The 20,995-nt window shown below is 47.1% G+C and overlaps 1 protein-coding gene across 1 annotated transcript in view; it reads left to right on the forward strand.

The window, feature by feature from the left end:
- The window catches only part of SAMD11 (sterile alpha motif domain containing 11), a 105,902-nt gene that overhangs the window by 26,831 nt on the left and 58,076 nt on the right, over positions 1-20,995 (forward strand). Inside the window, exons 3-4 of the mRNA XM_080631474.1 lie at positions 4,207-4,385; positions 13,009-13,059. Coding sequence (XP_080487600.1) covers positions 4,207-4,385; positions 13,009-13,059 — 230 coding nt within the window. The remainder of the gene's footprint in view (positions 1-4,206; positions 4,386-13,008; positions 13,060-20,995) is intronic.

The raw sequence follows: 20,995 nt of genomic DNA on the forward strand, positions 1-20,995 counted from the left end.
TAGCAGCTGGTGGCTCTGGAGCTGTGGAAAATGCTCCTTCTGACCCACTGGCCTAAACAGCCCTACCAGTGTAAGGAAGCCAGCTGGCAAAGCCCACCTTCCACCTTCCCTTCATGTGTGTAGAAATGGAGCTATTTAACAGGGGTAGCCAGAGTCCCAAGGTGCCTGATGCTCTGCAGAAGGTGCCTTATTGATTGGGTTGTTCTCCCAAGCATCAGATATATCCCAGTGAACATCAACAAGTCAGGAGGCAGTTTGCTTCTGAAAGTACTTGAACCTTCTCGTATAGGGCTCGTGGTTCAGTCCCTGGCAGTGTTCAAGGCCAGGTTGGACACAGGGGCTTGGAGCAAGCTGCTCTAGTGGAAGGTGTCCCTGCCCATGGCAGGGGTTGGAACTGGATGAGCTTTAAGGTCCCAACCCAAACCAGTGTGATTCTGTGAGATCTCTCTAATGACACTGTCACACAAATACAAGCTTTTTCAAAGTGAGATTATGAGGTTTACATCAAATATCTATAAATCCTAATGTACCTCCCATTACATAGCAGTGCTACTGCAAGACTGAGTGTATTCTTGCACCTAACACTGCTTTAAGTACACTGCATGCCAAGTGATGGTTGATAAACCTGAATCTGACTGCTGGTACCTGCACATACTGCTCAGCTCTGTAGGTACTTGCCTGTCCTGTGTCTATACCAAAGTGACAAAGGGCTTCAGCAAAAGCCATAGTCACAGGGATGAGTCCATGCTTGGAGAGTGCTTCTCACAGATGAGTGTGTTTTCTTTGCAGCTTGGACCAGTGCCCTTTCAAGTCAATGGAAAGACAATTGATTGTAGCAGGCTCTGGCCCAGGCTTCTGGCTACCTTTGTGCTTAATTTAAAAGTAATGTGTATCTACTGTGAATGCCTCTAAACAGATTAAGCAAGTGCAATTGATTCAAAACTGACTGTAGATGAACATAAAAGGCAAAATTGATTAGCTCAGTCTATTTTAATTTTCTGGGAATGGGGAAAATGTCAGAAAGAAAGAAATAAACTGCCCCAAACCTAATGGCACAAGTACAAAATAAACACAACTTAAAAGGAAAGGCATTGCCAGTGCTGGAATGCAGGTGTTTGCAGGGACACCGGAACCACTGTGGGCAGAACGAAAGCAGTGCAGGTCATCCGTGAGCAGATTGCTGCAGGTGCAGGTGCACGTTCTCTCTTTCGTTCATGTTTAAAGGAAGAAGCTCTCTGTGTGTTAGGTAATATCACAGAATCCAAGACTGGTTTGAGTTGAAGGGATCTTAAAGCTCATCCAGCTCCAACCCCTGCCACGAGCAGGGACACCTTCCACTGGAGCAGCTTGCTCCAAGCCCCTGTGTCCACCCTGGCCTTGAACACTGCCAGGGATGGGGCAGCCACAGCTTCTCTGGGCACCCTGTGCCAGCGCCTCAGCACCCTCACAGGGAAGAGCTTCTGCCTAAGAGCTCATCTCAGTCTCCCCTCTGGCAGGTTAAAGCCATTCCCCTTGGCCTGTCCCTACAGGCCCTTGTCCCAAGCCCCTCTCCAGCTTTCCTGCAGCCCCTTTAGGCACTGGAGCTGCTCTAAGGTCTCCCCTTCAGGAGCCTTCTCTTCTCCAGGCTGAACAAGCCCAGCTCTCACCCTGTCTTCATATAGATACCTATATAGATATGTACATACGTATTTGTTTATTACATATATAGGCTTACATATCTCTGTGTGTCTATATATAGGTGTCTATGTGTGCAGCAGCTGTAGGCATATTCCAGGAAGGAATAAGCATTCTGAGGAGCAGGGGAGGGGGAACCTGGGTTCCTGGTCTGCTGGGCTGTTGCTCTGGGTTCAGTGCCTCCCTGTTAGCTGCACTCTCACTCTTGTTAGAGCTGATGAGTCCCTGGGCAGTCACTGAGACCTGGTAACTGCTCCAAGGTACCGTAATGGCCATAAAATGATTTTTAGTGTCTGCTCGGTGCTGTTCTCTTCAGGCTGTGGAGTCACAGCAGGGAGTGAATTGTGCTTATTTTGAAGTGGAAATTTGCACAGCCCTCGCCTCCTCCTTTAATTGTTATGATAAATTGCAATTTCAGACATACATATATATATATATATATATAAAGCTCTGGCATGATAAAGCTCACGCTGATTTATGTCCTAGCTTTTCAGCATGACTGAACTCTGGTGCACATACTGCCCTCCTTACTCTTCCTCTCCTTCCCCTGCCTCTCCTCCTCCCTGCTGTCCTTTAGCTGGAGTTACTAAGGTGGCTTTACACAGAGAGTAAGCTTGGTGCACATTCTGGAACAGGAAAGGGATCAGGGGTGGAAATATGCCTTAGTATGCAAGAAGTATTTAAGGGTAGGAGGTGTGTGATTTATATGACATGTTCCTTCAGGGAGCAGACAGTGAGAAACCTCTGTGCACAGAGCTCTGTGTGTGTATCTCTGCCACTGTTACTGCGGAGGGAGCCCACAGGGTGAGGATTTGCTTGGACTCATTACAAAGCCTCTGCAGCTTCATCCAAGTTCTGTACTTGGGATACTTAGAGGTGTAGGAGCATTCACCTTGTTGCTGTCCATGGGTTTGTCTTCTTCACATCTCTCCCAAGAAGAAAGTGTGTGTCATTTTCCTTGCATCCGTGTGTTTTCCCATTTCTAAGCCTGTCTGGCCCATTGCTCCTCTCTCCCTTGAGTGTCTGCTGTTCACAGGCAGCTGTGTTCTCAGCTTGGACGTGCATCAGAATGGGAAGCTAATGTGCTTCCTTGGGGTGATGCCTTGCAGATGGATTTAGCCAATTATCACAGCGATTTGGGCTCCCCTTAATGACCACAAATGGAATTTATTGATGGAGGTAAACAAGAAGTTTTTGCTTTGTATTTGGGGGAGGTTCTTCATTTGTTTAATTAAAACAGCCTGGGCTCTTCCAGCACCTGGGCTTCCTCCGTCCTCCCCTGTGGAGCCTGGCTGACTCCAGGACCATTTTGCCAGGTTTATATGGAAAGTTGGAGACCATGTTTCAGAGAACCTGTTACCAGTTAGGTGTTACTCTGCGTTTGCTCCACCTATTGCACACACTTCTCTTCCTTGCTAAGGTCTTGTTTCTTCTCTATGACTTGTCCTATCGAAGAAAGTCCTATAGAAGGGAGTATTCCTGCATGCCTGTGTGAAGAACATGCAGGAATCTTTTCTTCACTTCCCCTCGCTGTGGTTCCCTTCCCGGTTTCATGATTCTGTTTGTTGAAGTGCTGAATTCTGTGGGGCATTGACATGATGGTCTCCTTGTGTCTCTGTGGACATCTTCCTCTTGTGTTATGGCTGTCTTGGTCCATCACAGATCAAGCTAAACACACCAAGTGCTAGAAGGGTGTTCTGTCACAGTGAGAGCTAAAACCCATCAGGCTCTATGTTGGGCTGCACTAGGCTCATACAAACAGTACAAACATAGAGTACTCTGTCACACACTCTCACTACGTGCAGGCTGGGAGGTTGGCGTCATGTTGTGCTGTGTTCTGCACACAAAGGCACATGCAGTGGGAAAGCAGCTTTTGCCTCCTGGGAATTTTCCTGCTGCTTACTTGTGTCAGAAGGGAGCTGTTGAGGGGAGCACGCTGCCAGGACCACCTAGGGAAGGTCTGCACAAGGCAGGACCTGCTGGGTTCACCTGAGCATGCAAAGAACAGTGAGAAGGAGCCTCAGTAATTCAAGATGAATTGATGTGGCCTGTTCACTGGTGTGAGGGGCAAACTTGCTGCTGGCTGGCGTAGGCACTTTCCCCTTTGCAGTCAGAAGTGGTCTGGATTATCAGGATCACGTCCTCTATGGGCTACTGGCAGAGGTTTAATTTAATCATTTTGCAACGTTAATGTACAACATTTGATAGGAAATATTCTGGAGAGAGAGACCGGTGCCTAATTCTGCTGCTGTCTCCCTTTCCTATTGGCGTGGATGGGATGCAAGCTAGGAATGGAGAGGTGGGAAGAGGCTGGAAGTGCATGGCTTGATTAGAACTAGAACTACATATAGATATACCTCTGCTGAAAAGTCATCTGCAAAGTGAACACAGCCTTTGCCCACCCAACATCAGTGTGAAACCTGCACTGATGCCATTTGAGGCTGCCTGGTTCTGCACTGCCTAACCAAATTCTTGTTTTCTTCTCTTTTCTTCCTGCCCTTGCCCATCCCACCTAATTCCATCCTGTGGCAGAACCGGGGTCGCCTGGCAGAGAAGAGGACAATTCCTTTACCTCCAACCAAGATCCCAAAGAAAGAGCTGACCTCGATTTTCTCGCATAGCGACGACAGCGAAGAGAGCGATAAGAGCAATGGTCAGCACCCTGAAGTAAAGCAGGAGGAGGATCTCCACATCAGTATCATGAAAAGAAGGTAAATTCCTGCCAGGGAGTGCTGCATTGCAAGAGCAAAGGCAGAGAAAACTGGGCAGCAGGTGACCAGCTTTTGGGGGCTGCCAATGGAGTCACCTCCAGGGCTTGAAATTCAAGTGCAAATGTCACATTATAGCTCAGGAGTAGCTGGCTCCTCTTTTCTACTTACTCACTCCTCTTTGGGGTGAGTAGGGTTCTATGGAGCCTTGTGTTTGCACCAAAGGTGTCTGGATTTGCAGGCTGTCAGTTGTATTTCACCCTCTGTCCAGCATTCTCTGTCTTTGTGCCTGATGAGGCCAGTGAATTCCATGACCAGGAAGTCATCTGTAGGCTTTTTATGTAGCTGTTTGAAAATACACAGGGGTGTACGGGTCCAAAGTCCTGCCTTTTGCTTTCAGTTGTCTCCAAGTTGTGATCTAATATAAACTGGATAATTCAGCGTTGGGGAACAGAGTTTGGGAAGGAGGTAGCAGGACTCATTACGTGTTACTGCCTACAAGTGTCAAAGAGCATAGCTGGATCTCACTGATCCTGAGTGCCTCTGTAGCCTAAAAGTAGAAGTAATGGAGTTGCAGTAGGAAGGAATCACTCAGATAGTGGGGCTCATCTCAGTTCTCATGTATGTTGGTGATGTCTTTGTCAGTACCATATACATTCAGCCTGGCATCATGCAGGTTTAAAAGAAGAAGGGAAGGGATAGTCTTGAGTTACTGTCACTTGGGCCTCAGTGCCCATAATATTCACCTGCAGAATTTGGGGTTCTCTCATCCCTCTGATAAAAGATGATGTTTAGAAGACCTGTAACGACAGGAAAATAAATACCCGAAGGCTGTGTGCCTCAGCCTCCCATGCATATCATTGCCACTCATCTTGATTGTCATCTTCCTCTGATGCATAAAATCACTCAGATTCTAAGACAAGCCCTATAAAAACAGAGGAGTGGAAACCAAAGGCATGTAATTGCTTTTCTTATGTTTTATGTGTTTCTTGCTCCTGAGCAGATAAGCTATTCCCCCCCGCCCTTTGCTTTCCAACAGATACTGGTACTTTGAGCAACTGAGGGCTTGAAAGCAGGGAGACAAAGCAGTAACCAGCCCCTCTCGTAAAACCCACCTGTAGTTAAAGTGTGGGGTTATCACTGCAGCTTTGGGTCCTCATTCTTATCCTGAAACCATAAAGGTGTTTGGGGAATGCATGTGCACAGGAGCCACAGAGGAGAGGGAACCCTCCCCATCAGCTTTGCTGACCTGCCCTTCTTCTCCTGCCCCCTTTAATTATGCTTTTAATGCTGCAGAATGACAGTGCTGGGTTGTCTCATTAGGAGGGAGAGCCACACACTCACTGTATAATTGATACGCTCGGCCCCCCAAATACAAAGTGCTCTTATCTTCAATCTTTAATTACTGTAATTGCTTTGCCTTGTTTATTAGGAAATGAAGGGAAAATACTTAATAGTTATTAGGCAGTGGTTCCTCAGCTAACCATGCCTGTGCTTTCCAATCAGTTTGGCTCAAGGTCTCTTGTTTAAGCTTTGTCTTGATTCCTTAGAGGAGGACATAATTCTTCCCAGGTAGTTTAGACTCTCCTTGCTTTTGTACAGTTCTGCTCCTTTCCATTTTCCTGGGAGCTCTGGTAGAGTGTGTAGGGGAAGAGCTGGAATAACTGGAGCAAACAGGGGCAGGCAGCTCAATGAGTGCAGTACCAACAGAGAAAGAGCACGTTAGCTCAGTGCCCAGGGAGGGAATGTCCACTGCTCCAATCCCTCAGCATTTCCAAGCATTTTATCCCTTGCAAATGGGTCTCCCATCATTCCTGTCCCAGACTGCCCATTTCCATGTGCTCAAGAGCAATGAATGGAGAGGGATGTGACTCCAATCCTGCTGAGGAGTGCGCTCTGCCTGTTCCCAGCATCATTATAGGGACAGAGGTGGAAGGTGTGATGGGGCTGGCTCCAGGGACAGCAGCAGCATCGTAAAGGCCAGACAGCTCACAGACATGACAGCTGGGACCCGGCAGAGACAGTGCCCCATCTGCTTGCTGCTGTTAATTCACCTGTTGTATCCTCCCCCATTGGTGATGGATTGGGCTGAGGTTTTATTGTCTCCCACTGAGAGGAAGAAATAGGTTAAACTGTGCTAGCGGAAAACAAGGTCAGGGCCTGAGCAAACCTGTGTTTTCCTCTTGTTCCCCTGGATAGCCCTTGTGCACACCTGCATTCACATGCCATTATAAACGCTTGCATTGTACAGTGTTGCCTTTTCTTTTGTCTCCTATTCCTAATTTCCTTTATATTGACCATTTCCTTCTGCTGTTGGCACAAGGGAATGCTTTCTGCTACTTTGAGGTCTGGGCACTGGTGAAGAAAAGACTCTAGGGATTAGAATGTGAGTCAGAAGCTTAGTTTCTTGGCTGGTCCCTCACCATAGCCTTTGACAGTGATTGTCTCCGTGATCTTAGGCAATTGCCCACGGTAATGGCCTTCAGAGGAGATCTGAAGCAGAGAAAACCTGCCTCAGGATGTTCCTGCAGCCCTAGAAAGGAGCAGAGACCTGGAACTGTTACTGAAGTCAGTGCGTGCCAGCTCATTTCACAGCCAAGTCTTTGCAGAACTGTGTCACTGCTGACACAGACTGCGAGCACTCAGCTCTGAAGAGGATTGGGACAGTGTTGCAGAGGAAAATCCCTTTTCTTTTGATCACATTTCTGGTTCCTGAAGATCTGGTTCTTTCCCAACATTGCCTACATGCACCATTGTAGCCATGTCACCTGTATGGTTATTTTGGTCCTCATGATACCGGTATAGCTGAGGTGGTGCAAGAACTAGCGCAGCTGCCTCTTCCCAGCAAGAGAAACTAAAAGTTACAGGACCACAGAACAGCAGCATGGGTTCATCCAGCTCCAACCCCTGCCACAGGCAGGGACCCCTTCCACTGGAGCAGCTTGCTCCAAGCCCCTGTGTCCAACCTGGCCTTGAACACTGCCAGGGATGGGGCAGCCACAGCTTCTCTGGGCACCCTGAAGAAGCCACAGCTTCCCTCACAGGGAAGAGCTGGTGCCTAAGGTCTGTCCTAAATCTGCCCTGTTTCAGTTTGAACCCATCTCCTTGTCCTATCGCTACAGTCCCTGATGAAGAGCCCCTCTCCAGCAGAGATGCTTTTTTGTTACTGCTCTGGTTTATCCTAAGCACAAAATAAGCAAAGCAGAGGAAGTTTGAGACAACAAATCCCATTGCTCTGCAATAGTTTGGAGAGTATTAACTTCCTTACCCTCATTGGAACATTCCAACCAACACTGGTAGACGCATTACCTCAGAAAAGCCCATGAGCTTCTGCACACTGAGGTTCAAACTGCCTTTAAGGATCTCCTTATGTTACCCCAAGAACCAGCATAAAGCCAGCGTGGCCATAGAGTAAGGTTCAGCTTTAACAGGAAGATCCTCACGTGCTGTTGGGTTTACGCCCAGCATTGTCTTATGAGTGTATGAATTGAATTTGGACTTTAAAGACTGGTGTTTCTCATTAGTATGGGAGGGGAAGAGAAGGGGGGAAATGTAATGATAGCAGCTGAGATTTAAACAGGGTAGGTTAGGAGCTGCTCACGCAGAGCTGCAAGTCCCCAGCCAAGTGGGATGGCTTGGCTAATAATAAAAGGCAGTAAATACTTAAGAACCTATTTAAAATGGTGGACTTTTTTGACCTTCCTCTGAAGGAATCCTTTGGGATATCAGTAAACCTGCACACTGAGCTGAGCACTGGGCAGGATAGCAAAAGGGCTGTAGCAATAGGGCATGTATGGCAAAAATGCCTTGGAAATTCTTTTGTGGATTGGGAGCAAAAGGAGGAGCAGATTCTACAATGAGAGCACACAACAGGCAGGTTCCTTGCCTTGCCGTTGCTCTGAAATGAAAGCCGTTTTGAGGAGCAGTGAACGTTGTCCTGTAACAGGGTGTATGTGCAATGATAAGCTCATCGTGCCCTTAAATCCTTCCTCAGCTTTTTATGTCACTCCTCACACCCCTCAAAGCTTCTCTGGGCCGCCAGCAGTGTGACACGCATGGCATTAGCGTTACTTCAGACCAGAGGAGAGCATTTGAAATGAAGATGCTTACTCAAGGAGTGATGGGACACTCTCTCCTTGCCGCTATTCAGACATGACCGTGGATAGCATCCAGACAGGGGCAAGTTGCTCTCCCCTGTCCCCCAGCATCCTTCACCTCACAGACTGGTTTGACAGCAATTCTCCTCTCTCTGCCCATTTTCTAATGGTGAAATTACTGACCTCCACTAAGCCTTAATGGCTCCTGGCTGTCAGCCTTTCACCGCCTGCCTTTCTAAGTGGAAAGCTATTTCTTACATCCCATAAGGCTGCTGCTCTTTGACTCCCTAATTGATTGAAGATCAAACCCAAGCACCCCCCCCCATTATATTTGTCACAAGCACCTGCTTGGAATTCAGGGCTCTGAGGCCCCAGTGCCTTCTCAGCTGATGCGCAATGCACACAACACTGCCTTTACCTCCCTCCTCTTGCTTGGCCTCTATCTGAACTGCTCCAAACACTGGGAGCACTGCCCTGTGTGACATCCCTCCTCCCATGGAGCTGTTCCATGGCAGGATGTACCACACAACGCTGCTTTTTACCTGCTGCCAAAGCCAGAGCATGGCTGGGGGCTCGGCTGAGCTGACAAGCTCTTCCAAGCAGGAGAGAAACGAGACACATGGCAGAGCAGGGCTGAGGGCTCCAGCCGTGAACCAGCCTCTTAGATTAGATCCGACAGCCCTTCTTCTAATTGCTATGACTCAAGGGGAGGGAGGCAGGGCCCCTCTTGTGGCTGGAGACATATTCTGCTGCTTTATGACACTTCTTACACAGCTTCCTCTGGTTGTTTGCTGTTAATCCCTTCTTCCTTCCTCTGCGACCCTTTATTTTCTGTTCTCCTTTCTCTTTCCTCCCTCCTTTCCTGTTTTTCTCTCTCACTTAATAACAGTCACTGTATTCAATAAATATATTAAAGAACCCTCTGGGAAGCAAAGGCTGGACTTGGTCCAGTGTGCCAGGAGGCATGTCATTGCCCTAATGAGGACATACACTTGATGGGGGAGAGAGGCAGGGAAAATGGCTGCTTACTTCCCAGGGATACTGCAGGATAAAACCAGCAAGCAATCCCTTCTTGCCCAGGAAGGAGATAGGAGAGCAGAAAGCAAGGTGAAGTGTGAGAATGAAAGCAAATGAAATCTTGACCCACAAGTGCTCTGTGTATCTCCTTGTATCTGACCCTTGCAACATGAAGTCCATGATGGAGAATAACCCACATGCCCCAAATCCAGGTCTCAGTCTTGCTGCAATCTTAAGGCCATTCTTCCAGCCATCATGTATGAAGTTTCCTGGAGGGGCCAACCCCTATTTATTGCCTGCACAAGCTTCTTAATATTGGCTGCCTGAAAAGAGCATGAAATGGATACAGGGAGACTGTGGAAGCTGAGACAGTACGGGAAGAACAACCTGCTTTAGTGGAAGGTATCTCTGCCTGTGACAGGGGGCTGGAACTAGGTGAGCTTTAAGGTCCCATCCAACCCAACCCAATCTAGCACTCTCTGATTCTATAATCTCTACTGAACACTTTCTGACTGCTCACACTGTGTCTGAGACCTTGGGTTGCTGAGGAGGTGGGAGAGGCAGTAGCAGCAGTAACACCTTTGCCTGGTGATGGCTCTTATTTGTCCCCCTCCTTTTCTGTTACTAATTAGCAGGGGCCTGGCTCCTGCTCCCCATGCTTTATACAACCCAAGGACGGGCTTGCGTAGCTGATAGTTTGCAAATGATTAGTAATTTGATTTCAATTGGATGAATGACCTCTTACAGCAAGATGTGCATTAGCCTCAGGGATCTAAATTGGTGATTGGGAGTGCTTGGTTCTGCTCCTCATCCCGCCCTCCTCCCACCCCAAAAGAAAGGATAATGAGAATTTAATTTCATTCTCACCTATCCATTTGTCTAAATATGGGTGTTTAATTATCCATCTCGGCAGATAGATGTTTCTGCCTCCGTGTGGATCTGAGCTAGTCCCTTGGTATGAGGTGTGTCATCCCCCCCTTACAGCTCCCTGATGCAGTGTGCTTATACTTGGAGGTTTAGCTGTGCTAAGTCTCATGTATGAGATGTGCCTTTGCCTGACTCCAGGATCACGCTCTGCAGTCTGCCCATGTCAGTACCTGCAGCAGACAATGAGAAGTTACATCTTGTGAGAGGCTGAGTTTAACATAGAAATGAAACCCTGAGTGGAGGGCCCGCAGCTCAGGCAAGCTCCTGCTCTGCTCTTAGTTCCGTTTGGTGCCTGAGCACATCATTGCAGCCCTGCTCTGAGAGTCCAGGATGAAAAACACTTCTTTACCTGCCAGGTAGTGTTATAGTAGGTGCATTCTGCTACATGTTGTAAGCTCCAGAGCTGAGTATCTGTGGAAGGGACAGGCATGGAGTTAGCTGAGCTTTGGTGGTAGAGCAGAACAGGGTTACTGTACCCCCCTTGTCAGGCTCTGAACACTGCTTGGAGGAAATGCATGTTGCCTCCTGAGGCCCATGGGGCAGGTTACCTTAAACACAGGTTTGCTGAATGGAAAACTTGATCAGGAAAGGGATCATGGGGTTCTAATCGATCAGAAGCGTGGCTTTTAACATATCTATAACTCAGCACAAACAGGAGAAGCACGAGGTTCCTTTTCAGCAGTTTCATTTCCAGCTGGTCCCATGTGTTCATTGCTGGGCAGTGTTTGGAGCTCTCCCAAGGATCTGATTTGCACAGTGCGAGGTGTTGAGCTGGAATTAAAGGGGCTTTATGAAGGTTTTGTGGATCAGGAAACCTTGTATTGAAGGGAGCGGTGTGGAATCAGGCTGACCACCCACTTTCGCTCCCATGTGAGCAGGCCAGACCCTTCTGTGCCTGTCAGCCCCGTCAGGGCTTTGAATTTGCTTTGAACTTTGGATTCAGAGCAGCTTACCTGGAAAGCCCAAATGTGTCCCAGAGCTTGGCCACACTTCAGTTCATGGAAACACTGCTCAGTGCCCCAGTTTGGTCTGTTTTAAATGTCTGGAGTTTCACTTTGAAGAACAACTGTTCCTGCTGTAAGCTCAGTGGCTGGGAAGTGCCTATTCCATTTCTATTTGCATATAAAATGCTGGGAAGATGGAAAGCTGGGATAGGCCTTTTAAATTGTTGCATAGGAGGAAGAAAAACAGGAGGAGCTAGGAACAATCGGAATTACCGAGCACAGCTCTGAGCATAGCTTCGTTAGTGGAAGGTAATATCTACTATAATCTAACAATCCCCTGAAAGAACTACTCAGAGCAACCAGGCTGCCTTCCTGAGAGCACACAAGGAATGCTATCCCATTAGTAAAACCTGCAGCACCATCGTGTCTTGGATGTGAAATTGTTTCCGTGCTGAGGGTGGTTTTCAGTTGATTTCTGAGCTAGGCTGAAGCAGAGGCACCCATTCAGGAAAGCACTTAAACAGACACTCAAACCTGAGTTAAGTCCCATTGACTTCCCTGGTCATGCTTAAGTGCTTTCTGGCCCGATTCAAAGCACATTCAAATAGGGAGAAAGGCTCTCTTTCACTTCAGCAGGCTTTAGATTAGGCTGCTTCTGCAGTCAGATGGTTTTCAGCCACACACTTGCTTTTTCTAGTTGAGGACAGGGACAGGAATGCTGTTGGGATACACAAAATGCACAAAAATACATTTGGCTTCTGCTACTTGTCATGTTTTCAGCCACTTTTGTTTAATGCATTTGGGAACTTCCATCTGCAAGAGCTGATTTATACACACAGCTAAGGACCAGCATGTTCACTGCCCGATGCTGAGAGATGTGGGAGTGGGTTTGTGCAAGGAGCCGGGCTCAGATGGATGGGATTCTCATCCATCATGTTGTCATGGTGGCCACAGACCACTGGGCTGGTGGTGGGGGGTCAGTGCTCGAGTGGAGACACCAGACCACAGAAGGTCAAGTGTCTGCCTTCGCCCTCTGGGTCGGTGTGGATGCTGTCGAGTAGCAAGAGAGAAAAAGCAGAACAACAGCAAACCCCCAAGTCCCTTGGCTGCTGTGTGTTAATTCAGGACATTGTTCATCCAGAAGCTGCTGTGCCTGCTTGTCAGCAGCAGAGTGACAGAATCCGTGGAATTAATTTCCGAGGTGGGAAATGGCTAATAATTTATTTACAGCTGGGGCGGGTGCGGAGGAGGGAACGCAGCACAGCCCCGTTTGGGTTTCCTTCAGGAAGTGTCAATGCTTAGCTCTTGCTGCTTCCTCGGAACGTGCCCTAGGAGTTGAGACAGCATCCCGCAGTCCCCACACCTCTTAGAGAGGCTGCATGCAGCAAGGAGGAGTTCTCTCACCGCTGTACAGCTCACCTGCAGGGCTCATTTAGAGCAGCGGGGCCTGCTGTGGACATGCAGGACTCAGGTGTGTGCAGTGCGGCTCCTCGCAGCACCCCATGGCTCAGGAGGGGGCTGTAGCTGTGGTTGAGAGCTAGGCAGAGGGACCGCGGGTGGGTTGTTATGAGGGAGCTGATCTGTTAAGTGGCAAGAGATGCAGTGCATGTGCCATTGACCTCTCTGTTTGTTTGTTAACAGGATACACACCCACTGGGATTTAAACATCTCCTTCCGAGAGACCTCTTGCAGGTACCATTTTGGGGCACCCTCTTTGTATGGTAGGCTAAGAGTTTATGATCTGTTACTGGCGTATGGATGCTGTTAGATGTAAATGAACGTTTCTGTCAGTGCTGTGGGGTTTTTTTCTTTCTCCTTTGTTCCTTTTTCTCCCCTTACAAATCCTTTCTTTTGTTTTTATTTGGGGGAATATTGTGGGGGGAAGCAGTCTTTTAAGTTGGGAGAGAGAATTGATGAGACTGAAGAAAGCCCATTATTGGTTTATATGTCTGCTTTAGTTCCTTTTTGCAAACATGCAAGGTTGGGGTGGCCCAGACCTATCTCCCAACATGAAACATGGGAATCTGCATCTGCCGTGCAGAAGTGATTCTTTGTGCAGAAGGCTCATTGAGGGCCATAGTAACTGATGCTCCTGAGTTGCTCAGGAGTTGTGTTTAGCCAGCTTAACTCAGTGCTACCTGTAAAGGTGGCACAAATGGCAAGAATCAGTGGGTGAAAGATGCTTTAGATAATGTGATACCCCCGGGATACCCTGGCCCTGCAAAAACTTAAGCATGTAGTCATTCAACTGCAGCTTATGAAGTGGTGTAACCACTAGGACTCTGCGTTTGACACTGTGAAGTGCGAATGGGTTGAAATACAGCTGCAAAAGTGCAGTGCAAGAGGATTTAGGAGTGGGTAAAAGTTGTAATTCAAATGACAAGTGTTTTACAAAGCATAAATGCAAGAAGTGAGGTGAAAGTCTGAACTGTGAGAGGAGAAGGATTGCCAAACCAGTGGTGGATTGGTTTTGAAGTCTGGTTTCCTGCACTCACAGATCCCCCAAGAAAGTGGAAATTCATCAGTGGAAGATACCCAGTTATAAACATGAATATTCCTTTGTGACCTCTGGGCAGTTGATACCCTGAGCATGGTGCGTTTTCATTGATAGTAGCCATAAACTTTTCTAATCCTTTAAAATGTAGCTGCAGAATTTGCACTAGAAGAAGAAAACTGGCATTTTGAACGTTGATTTGTGCTGAATCAGAGTGAAATAGCTGAGTCTGGTATTAATTAATTTGTGCAGCAGAGAAAGAGGTAGATGGGGTGTAGAAGAGTCCAGAATCTGGTTCTGTATGTGCTGCATACGCATGGATACTGTAGAAATCAGGATCTGGTCCCTTGGATCTGCCTGCAAGTAGCAGTCCACTAAGAGCATCTTTGTTTTGCTAAAAGTAGTTTCTTACGCTGTGTGTGGGCTTCCTGTTCTTCAAAACAGTAGGAAAATGCTACTACTACTACTGGTACCACTACTGCTACTACTGCCACTGCATGGTAGACACTACACATACCTTTAAGAAGTGATTTGTACTCTGTCGAGAGCAGATTGTCTGAGCAGGGGAGTGCAAATAAATTTATCTGATGAATTTTGTGACAAGAGTTAATGTGTGTAAGACTCAGTGCAGCAAATGTAGTGTTGACTTAAGAGAACAGTGTTTAAGAGCTTTAGGGAGACGTACCCATGTGGGTGATGCGGGCATCTCTGTTGTACACGCTATATACACATATACCCACTCACTCCCTACTTCCAGCCTGAGGACAAGTCGGACTGTTGTGTTGCCAGCATTGGTGTGTGAAGGTTGTAGCCTGAACAGTGCATGTGGAGGGACAAGTCCCATTTCTGTTTCATTGAATGCTGGAGTGTGAATTATGTCCTGGCATCCCCATGAGGCTCAGGGGAGGCCGTGGGGAGTGAAGGGTGGGAAAGCTGCACTGATTCACACTCCATTAGGGAATGAATGAGGGCAGAGGTACTAACTGGTATGTATGTAAGCACAGACTTTGGCCCTGAAGCATAAACCCCCATAACTCCTAAAATTGACATTGTTAAGGATAGAAAACCCACCCGGATCAGTGAGCATCTGGAAGCTGGTCTAGAAAGCACATCCCACCCAGCACTTGTGTAAAAACCCACTGAGGGAGGGGGTTTATACGGCAGCCTTTAGACTAAAATCCCTGGGTTGTTGCTATAAGCTTTTGGGGCTGAAATACAAAGGGATGGATTCCTTCCAGGCAGAACCTTGCATGATAAATTTCAGCCCAGAGCACAGTTTTACAGCTGGGTTATAAACTCCTAAAAGACGGAGCTTTGTAATGGAAGCGCTGACACAAGCCTGAATTAATAGCCATGTGAAGCAGGATCCTGCACAAAGGGTGCAAACACCTTTGGAAATGAGAATCCCTGTCTTAAAAAAGGATTTAAATCTGATCTTCCAATGCACAGAATAAAGTCTGGTTTTATATCAACAAGTGCACTCCTTGAGACTCCTTAGTTGAAGTGTTTGTTCCCTTCAGTTTAGCTCTCTCCGAGCAGAAACATTGGTGGCTCCTCCTGGGAATAGAAGTTTTGTGGATTAAACAGTCCAGCTATCTAAAGTCATTCATCTAGTTCAGAAGAAAACAACATGCGATGTGCTGTGTGGCAGAGAAGGTCAAATGTGTTGGTACAGAAAAGAGTTGTGTGTATTTAAGTGACCTACATTGCCATATGGTTCTGTATATGTAGAATATATGATGGGGTGGCAAAGAGGTTTAGCTGACCCTTGTTCTCAGGGCCCGGTGTAGTTGCACATGGGACTTAACACAGGGCATCATCCCAAAGCCGTGCCGGGACATCATTATGGTGTGCATACACACAGACACTGTGCTGCTTTAATTAAGCAGGGCTGAGAATTGCCATCTTCGTTTCCCTGCCCCTTTGGCGTAAGTTTGTCTTTGATCTTCCTTTCCAAGTTGTCAGGAAATACCTGGATTCATTGGATTCCACCTTGGGATTGCTGCCTGCATTGTCCTGGATAAAAAGACGTTTAATTGGGTACAAGTCATTCTATATGCAAAGAACCAAAAGCTCCAGGTAGGAGAATTGTCCTCAAAGGAGAGATTAGGATCTCTTCTTGTCTTGCCAGGTGCTTTGCTCCCTTCCTTTTTAAACCTGGAGGTTAATGCAGGCTTGAGGCTTTGTTTATAGCTAGTCTTCCTTGAAAATTCCCTTTTAAAGGTAGAATTTCCTTATCTGGACATGTGATTCCTGGAATAATTGCTGAAATGTGTTAAAAGTTGCTCAGTAAGTGATGCACTTCTTTCATTCTGCAGTACTAAACCCAAGGTTAAAGCCTGCTCTCTGCCTGCTCTGGGCTCATCCTCGATTCCAGTGTCTGTCACAGTTGCTCAGCACCACGGGCAGGATTTACCTTCCTGAGGCTGAGGCATCTCATGAAAATAAATTGTGGGCTAAAAAGGAGTTCCAGGCAGGAAAAGGATTTTCCTTCTATTTGTTGCCACTTGATGTCCTGAGGGAATGGCAGGGAGGTGAGTGAGAAATAGATAAGAGGCCATGCATGTTAATGCCATGGAGGGATGCAGCTCCGGGTGGAATAAGCATTTCGCCCGCCTGAGAATTTCAAGGCACTGACAGTGCAATTAAACCGTCCCTGTTTCCAGGGGAGTGGAGAGTTTTTCACTGGTGCCCTTGTTAAAGATGACCTGAGTGGCAGGAAAGGAGATGCTGCGTAATTTGGTTCAAGCTGCATACAAAGACAAGGAGCAGAGAATTGAGCCCCATGCTTTAGCTCTGGGCTGCCTGGTAAGCAAACCCTGACAGCATATCCGAGGCAGCATCAGTCCTGTTCTGGTGCAAGTATAAACCAGTGGCAAAGGAGCATTCAGGAGTGTCTCTTCACTGCCATATGAACAAAAAGCCACTTGAGGGGCACTCCAAGCTTACAGGGGATGGTTTTAGCCAGGTCTGTCCCATATGAAGGCTGCCTAAGGAGATGGAAGGAAAACAAAAGCATTGTTTGCCCAGAGCAAGCAAAATGCATTTAACAAGCACAGTTTAAACAAAGATTACAGTGGTGTGTAACCAGCCTTTCTGGATGGGCATGAACCACATTAGAATGTGTTTTAGACAGACATTTGGCCAAGAGCCTGTGTATCCGTGTGTATGTGTATGTTTAAGTTGGACTATAACATACTTAGGGCCTTTCCACCTTCATTTAATCCTGGCATCAACTCTTACTTGGCCAGAAGTGGGTTTAAACAGTGCTTAAACTGAGTTGTTGTATGTATATGTTATGTTTTAGGAACTTGTATTTAAGGAGGAATTAAACGGATTGGTCAAGAAGGAAGAGGACATGAAACAAATCAGGCCAGGTGGAAGGTAGATGAAAAGTACATGGGAAATGGGACAGCAGAAGCAAACTGAAGGGGAATTCATTGACTTAGCTCATGCCTTTGGAGGGATACACATGGCGAGGAAAGGAAAGCAGGAGAGGAGAATTGAAAAGTAGGCAGTTCGGATCGTGTCAAGGCCAATCCTGACTCAGCAGGAAGTATTACTGTGTGATACAGGTAACGTTATCAAGTGCCAGAGCACCCTGCTGCTGTGCCCTTTAAGGATTGATATAGGATGGCTTCTGGGCTGTCTATTTATTTATTTAATTCTTTATTTTCTGTCGTAAGCTTTTGCCTTTAAATCCAGAGGAACTGAAGTAGGCACTGAAAGGTCACAAGAAGTTCTTAGCAGCTGGAAGCTAGATGTGACCCCTTAACACCCTGCAGCCTTTAGCATCCGCTGCTAAAAGAGCTGGTGGTTGTCAGATAAGTGCCTGTAAGTTACAGCAGGAAAACCAGACAGTGGCAAAGGGGCAAGACAGCCCTCAAATGGGAACCTGCCTTCACCCTGCCATGTCAGTCCCTGGTTTCTGCCTCCACACCAAGGAGCAGCAGGGCTGGAGCAGTAGCCCTGGTTGCAAAAGGTGATTGTGAGCTGAACTAAAGAGACTGAGGCGATTTTTGCCCGTCAGATTTGAGTCAGGGCAGAGAATACTGATGGAATAGCAACTGTATGGAGAGCTGCAGAGCTGCTTCCATAACTCATGGTGATTTTGGAGGACAGCTCTTGACTGTATGTTAGGGAAAGCTTAAAGAGATCCCAGTGAAATGCTACAGAATGTATTAACCATGACTTCTGCACTGGTATAGAGAGGACACTTGTTTACCAGGGGGATGAATTCAGCCCTTCCACATTGTTCTGCTGTGGCTTTGGGACCTGAGCTGCTTAAGGAAGTGTTTTAACCCTCATCTTGGGGGAATATACAAAGAGCTCTCACCTTTATAGTTGTTAAAGCTGTGAACCAGGACGTGCTTCCTGAAGGCAAAGCCAATAAATACAAGGAAGCTCTTGGCTGTTGCCACTGCTGTTGGCAGTCATGGCATGGCTATGTAGAGACAATATGTTGGAAGGAAAAGACTTTCCAGACGGGTGATCTCAGTTTGTTCACCAAACAGAGACATACCTGTTTGCTTTTAGACAATAGTTGCCCAACAAGGAGATGGATGTGTTCTTTTGTTGAACTGGAAGAAGAGAAGTAACGTAAATCCACACCAAATCACATAGTTGATAGACACCAACAAGAACATTCTGTGCCAGAGTGAAGAGCATTTGGGAAGGTTCAGCCAAGGAGCTAAGCCTCTAGCTCTGTAGGGAAAAAATAGGAGCAACCTTTGCTTGCTTTGTGTTAGATCACCCCCAAAGCATCCAAGTGAAGTGAAGAAAGAAAATGGGAGGAGCTGCTGTGTATGGGCCTGATGTTCCATCAGCTGCTTTTAGGGGCCTTCAAATGGCAACAGGACAGACCTCTGGCTCTATGCTGTGGGTTATATGGTTTCCTTTTATTTGTGGATCTAAACCCCCCAGAAGCCTGATGCTGGTAGGAAATAGAAGGTTGTTCTTGACACCATCTTCCATTCTGGAAGGGAAGAAGTGGAGTGTATTCCTGGGCTCCACAGAGGCTGCAGGCTGGACTTTCCCCAAGGCCCATGGGATTGAGTGAATTAGGCCAGTAATTCACTGGGTGGAATTAGTGGGATTTGCAAGGAGTCATGTACAGTTACCTGAGCAGCTTTTGCTTCTCTCTTTCCTGTAGGGATAAGCCTTATTTCTGGCCTTGTTTGTGCAGATCCTGGGATGGACGTACTTCTAGGGAAGGATGGATGAACAGGGAAGAGAAAACGAGTACCTGGGCATTTCCTGGAAAGTACTCTACTCTGAGGTTATTCTTTCCTCCTTATTTCATTAGCAGTACTCTCTGCTCTTCCATTCATTCCCAGGAGGCTTCATTTGGCTGTAGGCATACAATTGTACTTCACATAAAGGAGGTGAGAAATGCTGTTAGTTACCCGCTAGAAATGAGGGAATGTTTAATCTAGAGTAATGCTCTTCATGTTATCCCCAGTGTGTTGTCACCTCGAGTGTATCTGTCATGGGAATGGGGGTATGATGGACCTTTTGCAGGGCAGCTGAAAGGATTCTGGATAAACTCTGCATGTGAAAGCATCTTAAGACCTTGGTATACTGTTGAGATGGACGGTTCCAGCTTTGGGGAAGCATTCTTGATGTATTTCAGCTGCATGCAGTGATTGACAAGAGAATCATATCCTGCTTTTAGATTGGATGTTGAATCAGAACTTCAGGGGCATGTTCTGGAATGGGTTTTCTGACCTCCTCCTTAACACCCTACTGTGTAATTAAAGGGATTCAAATCTAAGTCTATCCTGCTCTTAATACATTGGATATGTGAGTGATTCCTGTAGCTCATCAGTTCCCACTATTCATTGTCTAAACTTATACCCTGTCACCCATTGAAAATTGCTCATCTGAGGATGTTAATATTTCATCAGTTCAAAGCAGGCAGCTTAATGAATTGAGAAAATGAGGAGAATTTGGGATATTTAAAGAGACCTCACATCCATTAGGCACAGCGGCTCGTGTCAGTGACACGTTCTTTTACTGGCTGAGCAAAACATTTCTATCACTGGGGAACACTGGAATGCAGCATCTAGGCAAGTCCAGAACTTCAGGGAACCTCTGCATATCAGCAGGACAGGCCCATTGATTTGGGTGCAAATCAGACACGCCAAAAACCCTGTCAGGGATAAAATGAGGACCTCCAGGCTGCTGATGCTGCAGGTAGAGGAATTACTTGTCCATCCCTGCACTTGCATGCATGCAGCAGGAGGAACTTAGGGGATGAGGCTCAGTGTGACTTGGGTTCTGACAGGTAACAATTTCAGAAGTAGTTTTTAAGGGAGGAGAATGGAGATCCAGCATGGGAGACATAGGGACGTGGGTAGATCTGGGATGCTTAGGTTGGTCTTCCTGACAAAGTGGTCTGTGTAGTGAGGAGGCAGGGGAAGAGCAGAGCGAGACAGGTTTAGGTAGTCATGAAATGCACTTGACTCACAGTAAGTGAGTCCCTCAGCTCCATTTCTGCTTGCCATGGTTGCCTTCGTGATTCTCATAGTGAAACTGCCTTTATTAGTGGCCAGGGTGAGCTGCAGCCTGTGCTTGGGAGGGGATGATCAATAGCACTGGGCTTGATGGATGTTCAGAGGAAGAATGCAGAGAATCTTGTAGTGGTTGTGGCAGATGAGCTGATGGAGGTGGACCATTGCAGAAGATCCGTCTGAACCGAGGTGAATTTGTGTTGAGTTGCTGCCCTAGTGTGTGTGGGAAAGGAAGAAGCCAAAGAACTGGTTGTGTGTGTGCTTGGATGAGCACGTGCACTAAGGATAAATGGTAGGTGGGGAAGGACAGCCTGTAACTAACCTTCAGGCTGCTCTTGGTGCTGGGCTCCATGTCCTTATGGGAGGAAAACAGCACGGAATCTTTGTGTTTCCTGCCTCAGAAGAGAGTTGGGGGCAAAAGTCACTGTGCTCCTTTCTCCTGCTGCACAGTGACCTTCGTAGCTCCAAGATCCCAACTGTGCTGGAAATGCAGGGTTCGGAATACATTAATTTTCCAAGCTCCAAAACCCCATCTGCATTACTGCAGACAGGAGGGGAAATCCGAGGCTAAAATGGGCATGGGCATCCCTCTTCCAAATGCTTTTGTAGCACTTTAGTGGAT

The sequence above is a fragment of the Psittacula echo genome, assembly GCF_963264785.1.
Source record: "Psittacula echo genome assembly, chromosome: 17".
Classification (NCBI taxonomy): domain Eukaryota; kingdom Metazoa; phylum Chordata; class Aves; order Psittaciformes; family Psittacidae; genus Psittacula; species Psittacula echo.